A 17,988-nucleotide genomic window follows, 5' to 3' on the forward strand; every position below is an offset into this window, starting at 1 on the left:
CTTGAAAGCACCCGACATTGGCTGGCATCTGCCTGTCGCCATCCTGGTCACTTGCTAGTGACCCAGACTCTGTCCCTTTTGCTTTCAGGTTCTTCACATCTCCGATCCACCCTTAAATCCACCCGGAGACTTTTCCTCTGGTCGCCTGCAGCACTTCTTCGCAGACCTCCATTGGAATTGAAGACGAAACTCGACACCAAAAGGCACCTATGCACCCGGCTTCCCTGGGTGAGGTAACACGAGTACTCCGGTGCTCCCGTGGGTCTTGACTCTCGAAGTGTCTAAGTCTAAAAGGGTTCCATTGTAGTTCACCTCTAGGTGCCCTTAATCTTTAAAATTGTAACTTGGTCATTGTCCAAAGAAAGTCAATGGTGGTTCGCGGCTGTGTTTAGACACTGCACGTGTCCCCCGTGGGTCTCCTGCGTCCCTACCTTGGGTGGTTCCAGGTAGCCCCAGCGGTTCTACAGGCCCTAGGCCTGCTTTCTATTCCTCACGTGGTTCTTATACCACTATTTTAGTATATGGTTTGTGAGGCCCCTAGGACAAAACGTATACTGTGCAATTTATTGTATGTTCCTTGTAATGTACTTTTGCCTCTAGCCTCATAAAGAGACTAAAGGGGTTGTGTTTAGAATAAATACATATATTTTATATATATACCTGGTGTGGTTCTCCTTTCATTTGATCATTCAAGACATTATAGACTGGTAAATCAAGCTGCTTTACATTCCTTCAAGACTTAGCCTGAAGACTGCTCTCCACAGCTACCACTAGGATAGCTTTCTAAAAAGGTTGTCTTAAATCTACCATCAATAAGTGTCGTTTGGACTGGTGCAAGTTGCCCACTAGAATAGTGGACCTCATATACCAGGCCAACTTCTCACACCGCGGCCCTCATCTACCTGGACCTATCAGCCGCCTTCTACACTGTCTGCCACCGCACCCTACGCACAAGCCTCCATGACGCTGGGATCCAAGACAAGGCTCTGGAATGGACTACCTCCTTCCTCTCCGGCAGAACCCAGAGCGTCGGCCTCCCCCCTTTCCGTTCCGAAGCCACCAAGATCATCTGCGGCGTACCCCAGGGTTCATCCCTCAGCCCGACTTTGTTCAACATCTACATGGCACCGCTCGCCCACGTCGTCAGACTGCACGACCTCAACATCATCTCCTATGCCGAAGACACCCAGCTGATCTTCTCCCTCACCAAGGATCTCCTCACCGCCAAAACCAACCTCCATGAAGGAATGAAGGCTGTCGCCGAGTGGATGAAGAACAGCCATCTGAAGCTGAACTTGGACAAGACAGAAGTCCTCATCCTTGGGTCCACTCCCTCGGCCTGGGACGACTCCTGGTGGCCGACCGCACTGGGAGCAACACCAACACCCACCGACCACACACGCAACCCGAGGTTCATCCTCGACTCAACACTCTCCATGACCAAGCAGGTCAACGGCGTCTCCTCCTCCTGATTCAACACACTTCGCATGCTCCGCAAGATCTTGAGATGGATCCCCACCGCAACGAGAAGAACGGTCCCCCAGGCCCTCGTCAGCAGCAGACTTGACTGCCTCATAGCTCTGACTGTGTGATGCTCTCCATGGCAGCACCTGTCTCACCGTGTGCACCTGGCAGTGCCCGCACCTGTTTGCTCCCAGGACCGCTGCTATCTCTCAGCCTCTCTCTTGCTGTGCCTGTCTGCCTCTCTCTGGCTGTGCCTGTTTGCCTCTCTCTTGCTGTGCCTGTCTGCCTCTTTCTTGCTGTGCCTGTCTGCCTCTCTCTGGCTGTGCCTGTCTGCCTCTCTCTGGCTGTGCCTGTCTGCCTCTCCTGGCTGTGCCTGTCTGCCTCTCTCTGGCTGTGCCTGTCTGCCTCTCTCTTGCTGTGCCTGTCTGCCTCTCTCTTGCTGTGCCTGTCTGCCTCTCTCTTGCTGTGCCTGTCTGCCTCTCTCTGGCTGTGCCTGTCTGCCTCTCTCTTGCTGTGCCTGTCAGCCTCTCTCTGGCTGTGCCTGTCTGCCTCTCTCTGGCTGTGCCTGTCTGCCTCTCTCTTGCTGTGCCTGTGTGCCTCTCTCTTGCTGTGCCTGTCTGCCTCTCTCTGGCTGTGCCTGTCTGCCTCTCTCTTGCTGTGCCTGTCTGCCTCTCTCTTGCTGTGCCTGTCTGCCTCTCTCTGGCTGTGCCTGTCTGCCTCTCTCTGGCTGTGCCTGTCTGCCTCTCTCTTGCTGTGCCTGTCTGCCTCTCTCTTTCTGTGCCTGTCTGCCTCTCTCTGGCTGTGCCGTTCTGCCTCTCTCTGGCTGTGCCTGTCTGCCTCTCTCTTGCTGTGCCTGTCAGCCTCTCTCTGGCTGTGCCTCTTCTTCTCCGAGGCTGTCTCATTTCTTCAACTCTGACGGTGTGAGGCTGTCCCTGGCACTACCTGGGTCACCCCTGCACCTGACAGTGCCCTCTGCCCTTTGCTCCCTCAGGACTGGCGACATCTCTCATGCTCTCTCTCACTGTATCTGCCTGTCTCTGGCTTTGCCTCTCATTGTCTGTTACCTTCTGACACTGTCCCTCCCTTTGGCACTCGCTAGCTCCTTCTGGCAGTCTGGGGCTCCCCTTGTCTCCCCCTGGCAGTCTGGGGCTCCCCTTGTCTCCCACTGGCAGTGTGTGGCTGTCACAGTCTCCCTCTGCTCCTGGCTGTCTCTGGCACTCCCTAGCTCCCTCTGACCCCCCTGGCATTCATGGCAGTCTCCAGCTATCTCGGGCTCCCCCTGGCTGTCCCTAGCTCCCTCTGACTCCCACTGGCATCCCTCTGGCAGTCCCTGGCAGTCAATGACTCCGCCTGGCTGTGCCAGTCTCCCTCTGCCCCCCCCCCCCCTTGCTGCTCCTGGCTAGCTCCCCCCCCGCCCCCCATGTCCCTGGCTGCCCCCCTGCACTCTCTGTGACCGCTGCCTCGTGCATCTTTAATGCCCTCTCTGCAGTGAGGACGGAGTGTGAGCAGAGCTGCCTGTGGGCACTGCCAGCCTCTCTGCCACCCGCCGAGCCAACATGATACCCTAGCACCACACCCCCACTCCCAGGAGAATAACAGCGCTCTGTTCCTAGACAGGACCGACAGCGCCTCTGGTGGAGGGGCAGGGGTGGGCTCGGGGTTCCCCCCTGATCCACCCACTGACCTGCACCAGCCCCTCCTGCATGGCACCCGCATGCGCCCCCCGCACCCTGCGCCCCGAGAGAGCCGCAGGGGCGGCCGTCTGATGAAGCACTGCAGGGAGAGGACTGACCGCACCCCTGACGCGAGGGGGCAAGCACGGTGCCCCCACACCCAGCTGTGCCCAGGACTTTACTATCCCCCCCCCTCTCAGATCTGGGCGACGCTGGAGTCTGATCAGAGCTGTTTGTAAGGAGGTCTCGGGCGGCACTACCGGTGCCCCCAGGGTGGGATGGTGGGGCTGGGGTGGAGCTCTGACAAACCTACATGCATACATACATGCATGCATACATACATGCATACATACATGCATGCATACATACATACATACATACAAACATACATACATACATACAAGCATACATACATGCATGCATACATACATACATGCATACATACAAGCATACATACATGCATGCATACATGCATGCATACATACATGCATACATACATGCATGCATACATACATGCATACATACAAACATACATACATACATACATACATACATGCATACATACATGCATGCATACATACATGCATACATACATGCATGCATACATACATGCATACATACAAACATACATACATACATACAAGCATACATACATGCATACATACATGCATGCATACATACATGCATACATACATGCATGCATACATACATGCATGCATACATGCATGCATACATGCATACATACATGCATGCATACATACATGCATACATACAAACATACATACATACATGCATGCATACATACATGCATGCATACATACATGCATACATACATGCATGCATACATACATGCATACATACATGCATGCATACATACATACATACAAACATACATACATACATACAAGCATACATACATGCATGCATACATACATACATGCATACATACATACAAGCATACATACATGCATGCATACATACATGCATACATACATGCATGCATACATACATGCATACATACATGCATGCATACATACATGCATACATACAAACATACATACATACATACATACATACATGCATACATACATGCATACATACATGCATACATACATGCATGCATACATACATGCATGCATACATGCATGCATACATACATGCATACATACAAACATACATACATACATACAAGCATACATACATGCATGCATACATACATGCATGCATACATACATGCATGCATACATACATACAAGCATACATACATGCACACATACAACATGCACGATCCCCAGAGTTTCACCCGACCGAGGGCCTGTGTCATACTATCCAGCCCCAGTCCCGCGAGGTTCGCCCTGACCCCCCCCCCCCCCCCCCCTTCAGTCCTGCACCAGGCCCCCGGCCTGCATCCGACCTGATCCTGTGCCCGTTACTGCACCGGCCCCGGTGCTGCCCCCGCCCTGCATCATACCTGAACCTGCTATCGGTTCTGCCCCGGCCCTGGTCCTGCGCCATGCCCCCGGCCTGCATCGGATCTGGTCCCAGTGCCAGCCGGCCCTGCACTCAGCCCTTCCCTCCCTCCCCCCCCCCCCCCTCGGGGCGCTCCCCGGCCCTCCCCGCTCGCCGCTCCCGGCTCCCCGCACACACGCCCTGTGCGCGCCGCAGCGGGTCCCAGGGGCGCCTCCGCCTGGCACCGATGCGCCCCGAGATGGAGCCGGGCGAGGACGAGGAGGGCTGGCTGGAGGAGCAGTGGGAGCGATGGTAGGGGGGGGGCACTGGGGTCTGTGGGGGGGGGGCGCAGGGTGAGGGGGGGATGGCGGAGGTGGGAAGGTTTACTGCGGTCTGAGATGGGCTGTGTGAGGGTGGGGAGCGCGCATGGGGGGGGGGGGCTGGTATGAGGCTGGGGTTGCTAGGCTCCGTGGGGAGCGCACGGGGTGGGGGCACTGCATCGGGAGGGTGGGGCAGGTGTGGGGTGGGGGCACTGCATCGGGAGGGTGGGGCAGGTGTGGGGTGGGCGCTGTCCTAGGACAGGAGAGGGTCGGTCGTACTGGGGGTTCAGGGGTGGCCCGAGCGATCAGTGGGGGTCTCTTATGGTCTGAGAAGGATGAAGGTCTGAGGTTGGCTGGGGGGGGGGGGGCAGTCTGGGTTGTAACAGGTCAGATGTTGGAGGGCATCTGAGGATCAGTGGGTGAGAGGGTGGCGGGCGGGGCACACTGGGGGTCTGACGTGTGCTGCGAAAAACTGTAGCAGAGTGTCACCATTAACTTAACACGGGGAGGGGGGGGGGGATAGCAGCGCCACACCACAACCACCTCAGCCCAGAGGTTTCATATCTATGAGGGGCTCAGGTTATGCGAACCCTGAGAGCCCCCCGCCAAGTTTAGGAGTGGGCGGGGGGGGGGGGGGGGTCGTCCTCTGCTTTATGTCCCCGGAGTCACGCCTTCCTTGGGGGGGCTGATGATATATCTGGTGTCAGGGGGTGCACCAGCCTCCATGGGATGTTTAGAGATGGGGGCGTCACCCACACCTATTTCGAGAAGGAGAGGTAAACATCATTGCCACCAGGGTCACGGGGTCACCGCCTGCCCCCCCACACCCACCGACTCACATAGCGCCCCCATGGAGGGGCATCTTTGAGGTTCGCTCCTTATTTTAACAAGATGCCATCGCAAGAAGCCCTTTTGTAGTTTCAAACTCATTCTGTTTATAAATATACAGATATACAGTATTTAGATATTCGTTATTTCTGCTTTACAATGTACATATTACTTATGGTTATATTATTCTATGTTTAATATGTATGTAGGTCACTGCATGAATATGGAAACCATTTATCATATCTACTTATCTAGAATTGTTTCAATATTGAATTACAAAAATATATTAAAACAAATTAACTCAAAGTTCGACAACACTTTAAAATCTCAGTTTATTAAATACAACTTAAATCTACATATATCACCTTCCACACATCCATCTATCTATCTATCTATCTATCTATCTATCTATCTATCTATCTATCTATCTATCTATCTATCTATCTATCTATCTATCTATCTATCTATCTATCTATCTATATACTCTATATACTCTATATACCTTCCATGTACTTGGGTATTATTATATTTATTACTTTACTTCTAATTCAGCATCTCCAATGCACTACCCTATTTCTCACCCTATGCCGCTCTCAGTGTATCATTTAACTCTACTCTCTGACTCACCCCAAACCCCATTCTACTACTGTGATCCCCAAAACAAGCCTTTCTAAACCTTTCCCTCTGACTCTAGCCCCTCCATCTCTGCTTTACTCATCCCAAACCCCTGCTACTGCGATGACCTCCCCAAAAACCTTTCTAGACCCTTCCATCCTCGATCTTTCTACTATTCCTTTTCAATCCAAATAACAGACTAACATGTCCACCGCTCAAATTAATTTCATATTTCCCTATACTAATTGACCACTAATCCTAACTGGGTTCCGGAGTAGCGTGCTACCCGCCAAAAAGTGCCTCATCACCTCATCGGAGGTAGCAAGCACTATATATATATATATATATATATATATATATATATATTTCCACAAAGTGATCCTCAAGCCTTACGAGAGCGCTCAGCAGTGTGTGCTCCACCCAGGGGTCGGATCCAGACCCAGGAAAATTTCAGCAAACAAAAGAGGCGGCACATCAGGAAATATTTTAAGCCTTTTTAATCAAGACTTCACCCCACCAACGCGTTTCAGCCAACACTGGCCTTGCTCACGGTTGGTTAGTCCCTCCACAGTGTTGTTTATTTGTACTATCCCATATCTAGCCATTTAGGAGGCATTCTGGGAATTGTAGTTACATTACTATTTTGTGAAAAATTAAAAGATAAGAAAGACAATGTGTGCTATTTATATTACTGCACATTTGTGACTAATAGTTCACTGGGGCTTCTAAATAATATTTAAACAATTATAAACGAAATCTCGGTATAGTACCCAAGTCTTTCATTCGTGTTCCTCTTTGTTTCAGTCTTTTTTCCAAATTAAGGGTGTAGTACCCAATGTCATATTGAGAACATTTCATTCAAGATGAACGTGCAGATCCTCTCCAAAATTCATCCCTTTCGGGTGTTTTGTTCTGAGTCTGACTATCATGCGTGATTCCATTTGTCGCAGTCTTCGAACCACATCCCCACCTCTCTCCATTTTGTCCAGCATTTTTACACCGTAGAATTGCATTTGTCTCCAGTCTCCATTTTGGCAAATGCTCATGTGTTTTGCTGTGGCATATTGCATATTGGAGTTTTTGACCGCTCGGATGTGTTCCAACATCCGTTTTTTTAACATACAGGTTGTACATCCCACGTACCTCATTCCATATTTGCATTCTATGATATATACAACGTTTTTTGAAGTGCATGAAATTTGTTGCTCAATTCTCATTGATTTCCCATCCGGTTCTTCGATCACTTTCATGCTTTTGCCAATCTTGCAGGCTTTGCAAGAATTGCATGGTTGAAACCCTTTTCGTTGGTTTTGCAGCCAATTTGTTTTTTGTTTTTCTTGAAAGTGACTTCTGACCAGCAAATCCTTGATGGATGTATTCTTTTTGTATGTTATTAATGGTGTTTTACCGACGGTTGTTCCAATGTCTGGATCCCCTGACAGTAGATGCCAATATTTTTTCAATATGCCTGAAATTTTTCCACTTTCTTTGCTGAAAGTTGTAATGAATCTAGGAGGTGTGTGGGTTTCAGTTTTTTTAGGCTGTTCCATTAATGTTTGCGTTCTCGTTTTCAAATCAATTTTTCTTTTGCATTGTGTCAATACTCTTTCTTCATAGCCTCTTGCTCTGAATCTGCATTTACTCTCCTGTATTACTTTCTCCACATCCTCAGGTACAGAACAATTTCTTTTGAGTCGTGTAAATTCTCCATACGGTATGCTTCGTAACAGGGGTGTGGGATGGAAGCTCGTAGCGTGGAGCACACTGTTTGTTGCGGTTTTTTTACGAAATAGAGTAGATTCAAGCTTATCATCAGACACATATATTTTAGTGTCCAAAAAGTCTATTTCTTTAGTGCTCGTGTTACATGTGAACAGTAGACCTACTTCATTTTCATTCAGTTTATTAAAATAGGTTTGGAATTGATCATTTGTACCATGCCAAATAATAAACAGGTCGTCGATGTAACGCACCCACAATATTATTCGATCCAGGTCATGTTGGTTCTCCTCATTCCACGCTCCAGTCTTCTCCCACAACCCCATTGTGATGTTTGCATAGTTGGGAGATAGAGAAATGCCCATGGCTGTGCCACAAATTTGTTTGAATAACTGTTTGTCAAAGAGAAATACGTTATTCCTCAGGCATAAGTCAATCATTTTGATTAGCATTTTTGAATGTTCCAGATAAATGATATTACGTTGCTTCAAATAATATTCAATTGCTTGCATCCCGATCTCATGACGGATTGAAGTGTAGAGTGAGACTACATCAATGGTAACTAACAAATATTCTGGGTTCCAATCAACATTCATCAATATTCTTAAGAAGTCACCGGTATCTTTGATATATGAGGGAAGACTCTGGGCAATAGGGGCTAAGAATTTGTCCACATAGTTGGAAATGTTTTCATATAGTGAACCACACGATGAGACAATTGGTCTTCCTGGAGGGTGATTTAAAGTCTTCTGAATCTTTGGGAGAAAATATATACAAGGTGTTACTGGATGATCAATTGTTAGATATTTCTTTTCATCTTCATCTATTAAACCTTTTGTATACCAGATTTCTAGGTATTCTTGTAGTTCTCTCTTCATGTTGACATATGGATTATTTTCCATTCTCTGATAATTGTTTTCTTGATTTAATTGTCTCATCGCTTCACATATGTAGTCAGATGTTCTCATTAGCACAATATTGCCTCCCTTGTCCGCTGGCTTTATAGTGATTTTATCGTTATTCATCAGTGTCTTAATGGCTTCACGCTCCGTTTTTGTGAGATTTTCACGTGTCTTGTTTCTTACTTTAGATAAATTGTCGAGTTCCTTTGTTATGGCTTCTGAGAAGAGATCGATTTTATTGCCAGGTGATAGTATCGGATAATATCTTGATTTTCTTTTTAATCCGGTAGCTGGTCTCTCATCTGTTGGAATGTTTAACTCTTCCAACAGTTCCGCATCTGATAATGATGTGCCATTCAGGTCAAATAGTGATTCAAAACTATTTCTCAAGTCTGGTATGTCTGCAATGGTGTTGAACAGAACATCATCTGTGTTTTCCTCCACAGTATTGGGAGGCTCAATAGATTTTCCGGCATGTACTTTTGCTAGTTTCAGCTTTCTGATATACTTATACAGGTCTATTCTTGTTTCTGTATAATCAAAGTGAGCTTCAGGACAAAATGATAGTCCTTTATTCAAAACACATTTCTCAGTTTCTGTTAGTTGATGTTCTGAAAGATTCACTATTAAGTTTGTTTCGGATTGCGATTGCGGAGGGGGTACTGACGTCTTTCTACGTTTTGCCCTGCGGATTTTTCTGTGGTTAATGCGGGGGTTGTCTGGCTTTGCGACCCCCTGCCTCTTCCTCTGCGTCCTCGGTTGGGGTAAGGTCGCCTTCCCCTTCCTCCGCCTCTCGAAATGCTCTTTTCCAAATTGACCAGTTCGACCTCCTCTAAAACAGACCAGTTTTTTGTCTGGTAAGTGCTGCGTGTTGAGCCATCATCAGTGATGCTTGATTCACTTGCGCTTGATGTTAATTTTTGCATAGGATAGTTCTTTTTCAAATTGTCATATTTTCTGGCAAAAGTGAGAATTCTGCCATGAATATAGTCCTGCTCATCTCGTTGATATTTGCGCTCTTTTCGCTCTTCAACCTCACTTTCATAAGAATCTAATCTTGTTTCCATGTCTTTGCGTAGTTTGGAGACTTCTTCTTGATTGGTTTCTTTTGATATTTTGTCTTCCAAATCTTTTATTTTTTGTGTAATCTCATCCCCCTCAATGCGTGCATGTTTCACTAGAATGCGCATCATGTTAAGCGAACATTGTGTGTTGTTCTCAATCCATTCTTCAATTAATTCCTTCTTTACTTCAAAATGCGTAGGCATCGTAAAAATTCTCAGGCCACGAGGAATGCGTTTTACTTCCAAGTATTTCTCCAGGGCAATGACTTCCCAACTTTTATTAATCTCTTTTTTGTATAATTTTTCCAAAGCATTCAACTGTTGCTTCACAGTATTTTCTGATGCTGTGGGTGTCGCGGAGCTACAATTCCCACAATGCCTCCTAAATGGCTAGATATGGGATAGTACAAATAAACAACACTGTGGAGGGACTAACCAACCGTGAGCAAGGCCAGTGTTGGCTGAAACGCGTTGGTGGGGTGAAGTCTTGATTAAAAAGGCTTAAAATATTTCCTGATGTGCCGCCTCTTTTGTTTGCTGATATATATATATATATATATATATATATAAGTTTAAATGGCAGGTCCTGCACCTCCAACTTGTGGCGAACAAAGGACCAACGAATCCCAAAATAAGGCAGACAGATTTTATTTCACCAAATTTCGAAGCAGCAGCAGACTGACGCGTTTCGGGCGGATGCCCTTGCTCACAGTGAAATGTCAATTAACAAGCCTTATTCTTATATGCTGTGGTGCACACCATGTGATTTGTAAACATAAACGACACACTATTAAAGTGAACATGGCTCCATTCAAGAAAAGACATACGTTTTCCTGTCACATTACTTAATGTGATATTATGTCACATAGAAATATAATCCTAAGTGAAATTGTTGGTGGTAATTCATACCTGCATGAATGCAGAGGTATATAAATTATGTAAAAAAATTCTACAATTCCTACTTGAATTCATTGGATGGCAAATAATACCTGCATAAATGCACAAATATATATATTTCATACCAAAACTTCAAAAGAGGACTTATTTTACATATGTATAGATACAGTACAAAATGATCAAAATACTATTAGCAGCATTGTATGAATGTGCAAAATATCGCAAATGTAAACAGTGGAACTAGTGCAAAATATTTGACATAAGTTAAAAGTACTGACTTTTATACTTTAAATTTAATTAGAAATATTAAAATTTCCAACGAGTCCTCATTCCATGTGGAATAAGCAAAGTATCACAATGTAAACAAATGAATATTGTGCAATTTATGCTAATGGTACAAGTACTGTTATGGTTAAATATAAAAATATACTCATTTCATTTTATTCCTGTTGGGGACATCTATAATAGATGGCAACCCCAATGCGTTATGGAACCCACAAGTCATAATCTAACCTCACATGGTAGATTTCAAATGCCATATATAATGTGTTGGAATTCAATGACAGGGAACCCCCAAATGACTGCCATGGTGTGATCAAACCGTGTTAGTACAGATGATTTTAATAAATCAAAACTGTATTTCCCTGTGTCAAAAACCAGTGTTATAACTACCAATAAAGGAAAAATAATATTTTACCAAAGAATAAGCTAATAAAGAATAACTTTTCAGATATAGTCAATATAGAAAGGTACTGATGAGGACGGGGGCAAAATGGCCTTTTAATGCTGGAAAAACAGTTATGTGCCCAAATTATAACTTATGTATATCCCTATCTTCACTATCTGTAGAGCCCTAGAGAAAGTGGTAAAGGTCCTCCGTAGTATTGAGCCCATTGGGGACCTTACTGTCTAGTTCCAGAATCATTTTTTATTCTAATTGTCGTAACATTTTGTCCCTGTCGCCCCCCCTACGTGATTTTGGTACCGAAGTGAGAACGAAATAATTGAGACACTGTAAGTTGTTATTATGTACACTTTTAAAGTGTCTCGCGACAGGGTAGGAACTATCGTTGTTAACTATATCCCGGAGATGTTGCAATATTCTGGCGTGCACCTGCAGTCTGGTGCTGCCAACATATCTCAGGCCGCAGGTGCACCCCAGAACATAAACAGCATACTCCGTCTTACAATTGTAGTTGCCTTTAATGGACAATGGAACAGGACTGAAAGGGGTATTATATTCAGTAGTATTTATGCCAAATTTACATGCCCTGCAACTCGAGCATTTGAAGAACCCCAGCCGGGGTTTGAACCACAACGTGCTTTTTGGTAGTTCAGGAAAGGAATTGGAGACTAACGTCCTCATAGAGGGACCTTTGCGGAAAGTGATCTTAGGATTGCTGGGAAGTTGTGATGATAAGACTCCATCAGTCTTTAGAATGGGCCAGCTTTTGGTCAGGATTGATCTTATTTTTCTTTCCTGACAACTGAATGACGTAATGAACCTAATATCACCATTATCTGCATTGTCCCCAAGGTCGCTGTCGCAAGGTTTGGGTAAGAGAAGCGAGTCTCTGGTTCTTTGTTTAGTTTTATTGACTGCCATGTTAAGTACCTTATCATTATAACCTCTCGCCTTGAATCTAGTTAGTGTATCTGTAGTACATGAAAGAAATTCCTCCTCACTGTTGCAGATACGTTTGAGGCAGAGAAGTTCTCCATAAGGGATATTGTCTATAACATGACGGGGGTGAGCACTACTTGCGTGGAGCGTCGAATTCCCCGCCGTGCTTTTTCTATGTAGGGTAGTGCATATTTTGTTGTTATTTGAAAAGACCTTGACATCTAAGAAGTCCACAGTGTGTTTGCTGATATTCGATGTGAACCTTAAATTTACTGAATTGACGTTAAGGCTTGAAACAAAAGCTCTAGCACTTAGTTCATCCCCACTCCAAATTAAAAACACGTCGTCAATAAAACGAACCCACAATACCACATGCTCCGAAAATGTCTTGAGGTGTTCACCCATGAGGACCCACTTCTCCCGCCAGCCTACGTGTAAACACGCATAGCTGGGGGAAAAGCAGGCCCCCAGGGATACACCCCTCTTTTGTAAGTACACCTCTTTACCAAAGACAAATAATTATGATACAGACACCATGACACAAATTCTAGTATCATTTTGTTGTGGTTATAACATTGGAGTGGTCTAGTCTCTAGAAAGTATTCTAATGCTGTTAGGCCTGTTTGGTGTTCAATGCTCGTATAAAGAGCTTCTACGTCCAATGTTATAAATACCAAGTTATCTGTCCATGGAATGTCTTTGATTTTATTTAAAAAATCGCTAGTGTCTTTGATAAATGTAGGCAATTTGGACACCAGATCCTGCAGGAAATAGTCAATAAACTGTGCCAAATGTTCTGCCATACTGCCAATAGCAGAGATTATTGGCCTGCCCGGAGTTGGTAACGTTCCCTTGTGTATCTTGGGTATTAAATAGAACCTGGGCATGATGGGTTGGTCAACATTTAAAAACTTAAATTCCTGCATTGAAATCAGGCCTTCTCTTCTGTATTTGTGGAGCATCTTTTTAAGGGAGTCTCTAGCTTGCTCATATTGTTTAGCATTCGAGATTTGGTAACATGTGGTGTTTGACAGTTGCTGTTGGCTTCGGCAATGTATTGAACTTGAGGCCAGACCACAATATTCCCCCCCTTGTCAGAGCTGCACACAATATTTTTGTGGTCATTTTTGAGTTTCAATATGAGGGCCCAATATTGTGTTTCTTTGCTGGTTTTGATTCTTTTACGATGTTTCACCTGGTGGTATAGTTTTTTCAAATCTGACGTCACCACCTCATGAAAAGAATCAATCGAATCTCGCGGCATGATAGGTATGAAACTAGAGGTGGGTTTGAACGGGCTCATGCCCGCACCAGTTTGCTCAATATCTGCTTCCGCCAGCTCTTGTTGTGTGGACAGATTAGAATCCATGGGGCTGTTGTCATTGCCCATTTGTTGCAAGGTTAGTAATGTTTTAGCATCCCGGGCCTGGAGTGTAGAGCCAGAAGATGTTGAGATAGTATCAATGCTGTTGTTTAGACCATCTTTGATGCTGAAAAATTTACGCAGTTTTAGTTTGCGTATATAACGGAATACATCAATTCTTGTGGAGGTGTAGTTGAAGTCAGTAAGAGGGCAGTGTGATAGGCCAAGACTGAGTAGTTGGTTTTCTGCTGAGGTAAGTGTGGTCGTTGATACATTTATAATTGTATTGTCCTTCATTTTTTGTTGCGCCAGTATTGATTCTTTTTCTTGTTGTTTTTGTTGCTGTTTACGTTTGTGTTTTTTCCGGCGCTCTTTGCGTCGCCTGTTGATTCTGGCTCTGGTTGTCGCCGATTTCGTGGGCGCAAAGATTGAAGGTGTGCATTTACTAAAAAATCGACCTCCTCGCAAGCACTATAAAAATTATAAATCCAATCACAATTAACAACAAAAAGTGCTAAAATCAGTTGTTTTAAGCTGTTTGAGTACGAAAAAGTCAAATGAAATCCAAAGATTTTTCATCATGTCCCAAAGAGTGCTTGTTGGCATCTGTGTGCTTCCTTCAAAGAGTGCTCGCTTTCCCAGGCTTTGCCTTCTCAGTTCAAGTTCAAGTTCAAGTTCAGGCATTTATAAAGCGCACTACTCACCCAGAGGGTCTCAAGGCGCTAGAGGGAGGGGTTCATTGTTTGTCGAATATCCATGTTTTCAGTTCTTTTCTGAAGGAGGTGTGATTCTGAGTAAGGCGGAGGTGGGTGGGGAGTGAGTTCCAGGTCTTGGCAGCCAGGAAGGAGAAGGATCTGCCACCCATGGTGGTTTTTCGGATGCGCGGGACTGCGGCGAGGGCTTGATTGGATGATCTTAGTTGGCGGGTGGGATAGTAGAAGGACAGTCGGGTGTTGAGGCATTCGGGTCCTAGATTATAAACGGCCTTGTGTGCGTGGGTAAGAAGGCGGAAAGTAATTCTTTTGTTGACGGGAAGCCAGTGGAGGTTTTTTAAGTGACCGGTGATGTGCTCTTGGCGCGGGATGTCTAATATGAGTCTCGCTGATGCGTTTTGGATGCGCTGGAGCTTTTTCTGCAATTTTGTTGTAATTCCGGTGTAGAGTGTGTTGCCATAGTCCAGTCGGCTCGTGACCAGTGCATGGGTGACAGTTTTTCTCGTTTCGAGGGGGATCCAGCGGAAGATCTTTTTGAGAATGCGAAGGACGTTAAAGCAGGAGGACGATACGGCGTTGACTTGTCTGGACATTGAGAGAGAGGAGTCTAGAATGAAGCCAAGGTTACGTGCATGGTCTGTGGGTGAGGGCGCTGATCCCAAAGCGGAAGGCCACCTGGAGTCGTCCCAAGCTGATTGGGAGGATCCTAGGATGAGCACCTCCGTTTTGTCTGAGTTGAGTTTTAAGCGGCTCTGTTTCATCCATTCGGCTACTTCTTTCATACCTTCGTGGAGGTTGTTTTTGGCGGTGTTGGGGTCTTTGGTGAGGGAAAGGATTAGCTGGGTGTCGTCGGCGTAGGAGATGATGTTGAGGTTGTGTTGACGTGCGATTGAGGCGAGGGGACTCATGTAGACGTTGAAGAGGGTGGGACTGAGTGAGGAGCCTTGAGGTACGCCGCAGATGACTTCGGTGGGCTCTGAGTAGAAAGGGGGGAGTCGGACTCTCTGGGTTCTACCGGCTAGGAACGAGATGATCCAGTCCAAGGCTTTACCTTGAATGCCGATGTTGTTGAGGCGTTGTATGAGGGTGTTATGACAGACAGTGTCGAAGGCGGCGGAGAGGTCGAGTAGAATGAGGGCCACTGTTTCACCGTTGTCCAGGAGTGCTCGGATGTCGTCGGTCGCCGCAATGAGGGCGGTTTCGGTGCTGTGTTTGGCTCGAAAGCCGTTCTGTGAGGGATCCAGGGAGTTGTTGGATTCAAGGAAGGCTGCGAGTTGGCTATTGACGGCTTTCTCGATGACTTTGGCCGGGAAGGGGAGGAGGGAAATGGGTCGGTAGTTTTTCAGTTCTGAGGGGTCTGCTGTTGGTTTTTTCAGAAGGGCGCTGAGTTCGGCGTGTTTCCATATTTCTGGAAAGGTGGCGGAGTTGAAGGAGCAGTTGATGACGTCGCGGAGATGGGGGGCGATGATGGAGTCAGCTTTGTTGAAGATGTAGTGGGGACAGGGGTCAGAAGGTGAGCCAGAGTGGATTGAGTTCATGAGGCGAATGGTGTCTTCAATGGTGACTGGGTTCCAAGAGTTAAGGTAGTTAATTGGAAGGGTGGGATCTGAAGGGGGTGGGATGAGTTGTTCATTGGGAGTATTCTTGAAGCTGTTGTGGATGTCGGCAATTTTGTTGTAGAAGAAGGAGGATAACGCATCGCAGAGGACTTGGGAGTTAGTGATGTCGTTGGATGCTGCGGGAGGGTTGGTGAATTCTTTGACGATATTGAAGAGTTCCTTGCTGTTATGAGAGTTGTTGTCGAGACGGTCCTTAAATGCTGATTTCTTGGCGGATCGAATCAGTTGGTGGTGTTTGCGGGTGGCTGTCTTGAGGGAGGTCATGTTGTCTGAGGTTGGTTCTTTTCTCCAATTCTTCTCCAGGGTGCGGCATGTCTTCTTGGATTTTTTAAGGTCATCATTGAACCAGGGAGCCTTCTTGCTGGATGATTTCAACTGGTGTTTTTTCAGGGGTGCTAGTTCATCTGCACTGTGGGTAATCCACTGCCTGAGGTTGGTGGCCGCTTGGTCTGGGTCCGTTGCAGGGGTGGGAGTATTTAGGCTGAGTGATGTGAGGAGTTGGTCGGTGGTGATTTTGTTCCATTTTCTTCGGGGAATGGGTTGTGGACGGTTGTGGGTCAGGGTTGTTTTGTAGCTGAAGTGAACACAGCTGTGATCCGTCCAGTGGAGAGCTGTAGTGTGATCGAAGGAGATGTGTTTGCTGGAGGTGAAAACAGGGTCGAGCGTGTGTCCGGCTGTGTGAGTGGGGGCGTTAACAAGTTGTTTGAGTCCGAGATTGGCCATGTTGTCCAGAAGGGTGGTGGTGTTGTTGTCGAGAATGTTGTCAAGGTGGTAGTTGAGGTCTCCTAGAAGAATGTAGTTCTCTGAGGCGAGGGCGTGCGGGGTGACGAAGTCAGTGATGACGTCGCTGAATTGAGATCGGGAGCCTGGGGGTCTGTAAATGAGGGTTCCTCTAAGTGTGGTCCTGGGGTCGGTGTGGATCTGAAAGTGGAGGTGTTCGGCGGATGCAAGATTGTCGTCAGAGCTGGTTGTAATTTTGATGGTGTTTCTATGGACGATGGCGATGCCTCCTCCAGTTTGATCGGTGCGGTCTTTCCGAATGATCTTGTAAGAGTCCGGTATGGCTATGGCGATGTCAGGGGCAGAGGATGCATTCATCCATGTTTCAGTGAGGAAAGCGATGTCAGGTGACGCGGTGTCGATTAGGTCCCAGAGTTCGGTTGCATGTCTGTGGACCGAGCGGGTGTTCAGTAGGATGCATTTCAAGGCGTTGGGTTCGGAGCTGAGTGTGGAGGAAGTGTGTTTGGTGAGGGTCCTGAAGCAGTTGAACTTACAGGAGAGGCAAGAGAATGGGCCGTGGGTACGTCCTGGGGTTGCTGCGCAGCAAAGTGGGGTGCGTCCGGGGTTGAGGGCGAGGAGAGTAGCGGCATCATAAGTTACTCTGGGGGGTTGGGAGCGGCATAGAGCAGGGGGACGGGCGCTGGGTGCGGTCCAGGCGCGGACGGGCGCAGACGGGCTTACCTTTGGCTCACCTTCGGCGCAACTGGGGCGCGACCGCTGCGCGTGACCGTTCATTGCAGTATTTATTTATTTATTTATTAAAAGTTTTGTATAGCGCTAGCTGGACCCAAGGGTATCAAGCGCTTCACAGCAGGTAAAACAATGTGCCTTAACGGCGATGGAAGGTTGATAACTTGAGAACTTAAGGGCATTACAAATAGCATAGTCATACAGATCATAAGGACTACAGGGTGAAGGGTACTAAGATCATCGCCATAGAGTTCAGGTGGCCTCAAGG

At 46.6% G+C, this 17,988-nt stretch overlaps 1 protein-coding gene across 2 annotated transcripts in view; it reads left to right on the forward strand.

Moving 5' to 3' along the window:
• MAPK8IP1 (mitogen-activated protein kinase 8 interacting protein 1) overlaps window positions 1–17,988 on the forward strand; it is a 409,187-nt gene that overhangs the window by 89,750 nt on the left and 301,449 nt on the right. Inside the window, exon 1 of one of the 2 annotated variants that reach the window (XM_078684385.1) lies at window positions 4,789–4,898. The exons of the other annotated variant lie outside the window; for it this stretch is intronic. Within the exon in view, the coding sequence (XP_078540511.1) occupies window positions 4,834–4,898 (65 nt within the window). The 5' untranslated portion in view covers window positions 4,789–4,833. Of the gene's footprint in view, window positions 1–4,788; window positions 4,899–17,988 lie in introns of those variants that run through there. 2 annotated transcript variants of the gene reach the window in all.

The sequence above is a fragment of the Lissotriton helveticus genome, chromosome 3_2 (assembly GCF_964261635.1).
Source record: "Lissotriton helveticus chromosome 3_2, aLisHel1.1, whole genome shotgun sequence".
In the NCBI taxonomy this organism is placed as follows: domain Eukaryota; kingdom Metazoa; phylum Chordata; class Amphibia; order Caudata; family Salamandridae; genus Lissotriton; species Lissotriton helveticus.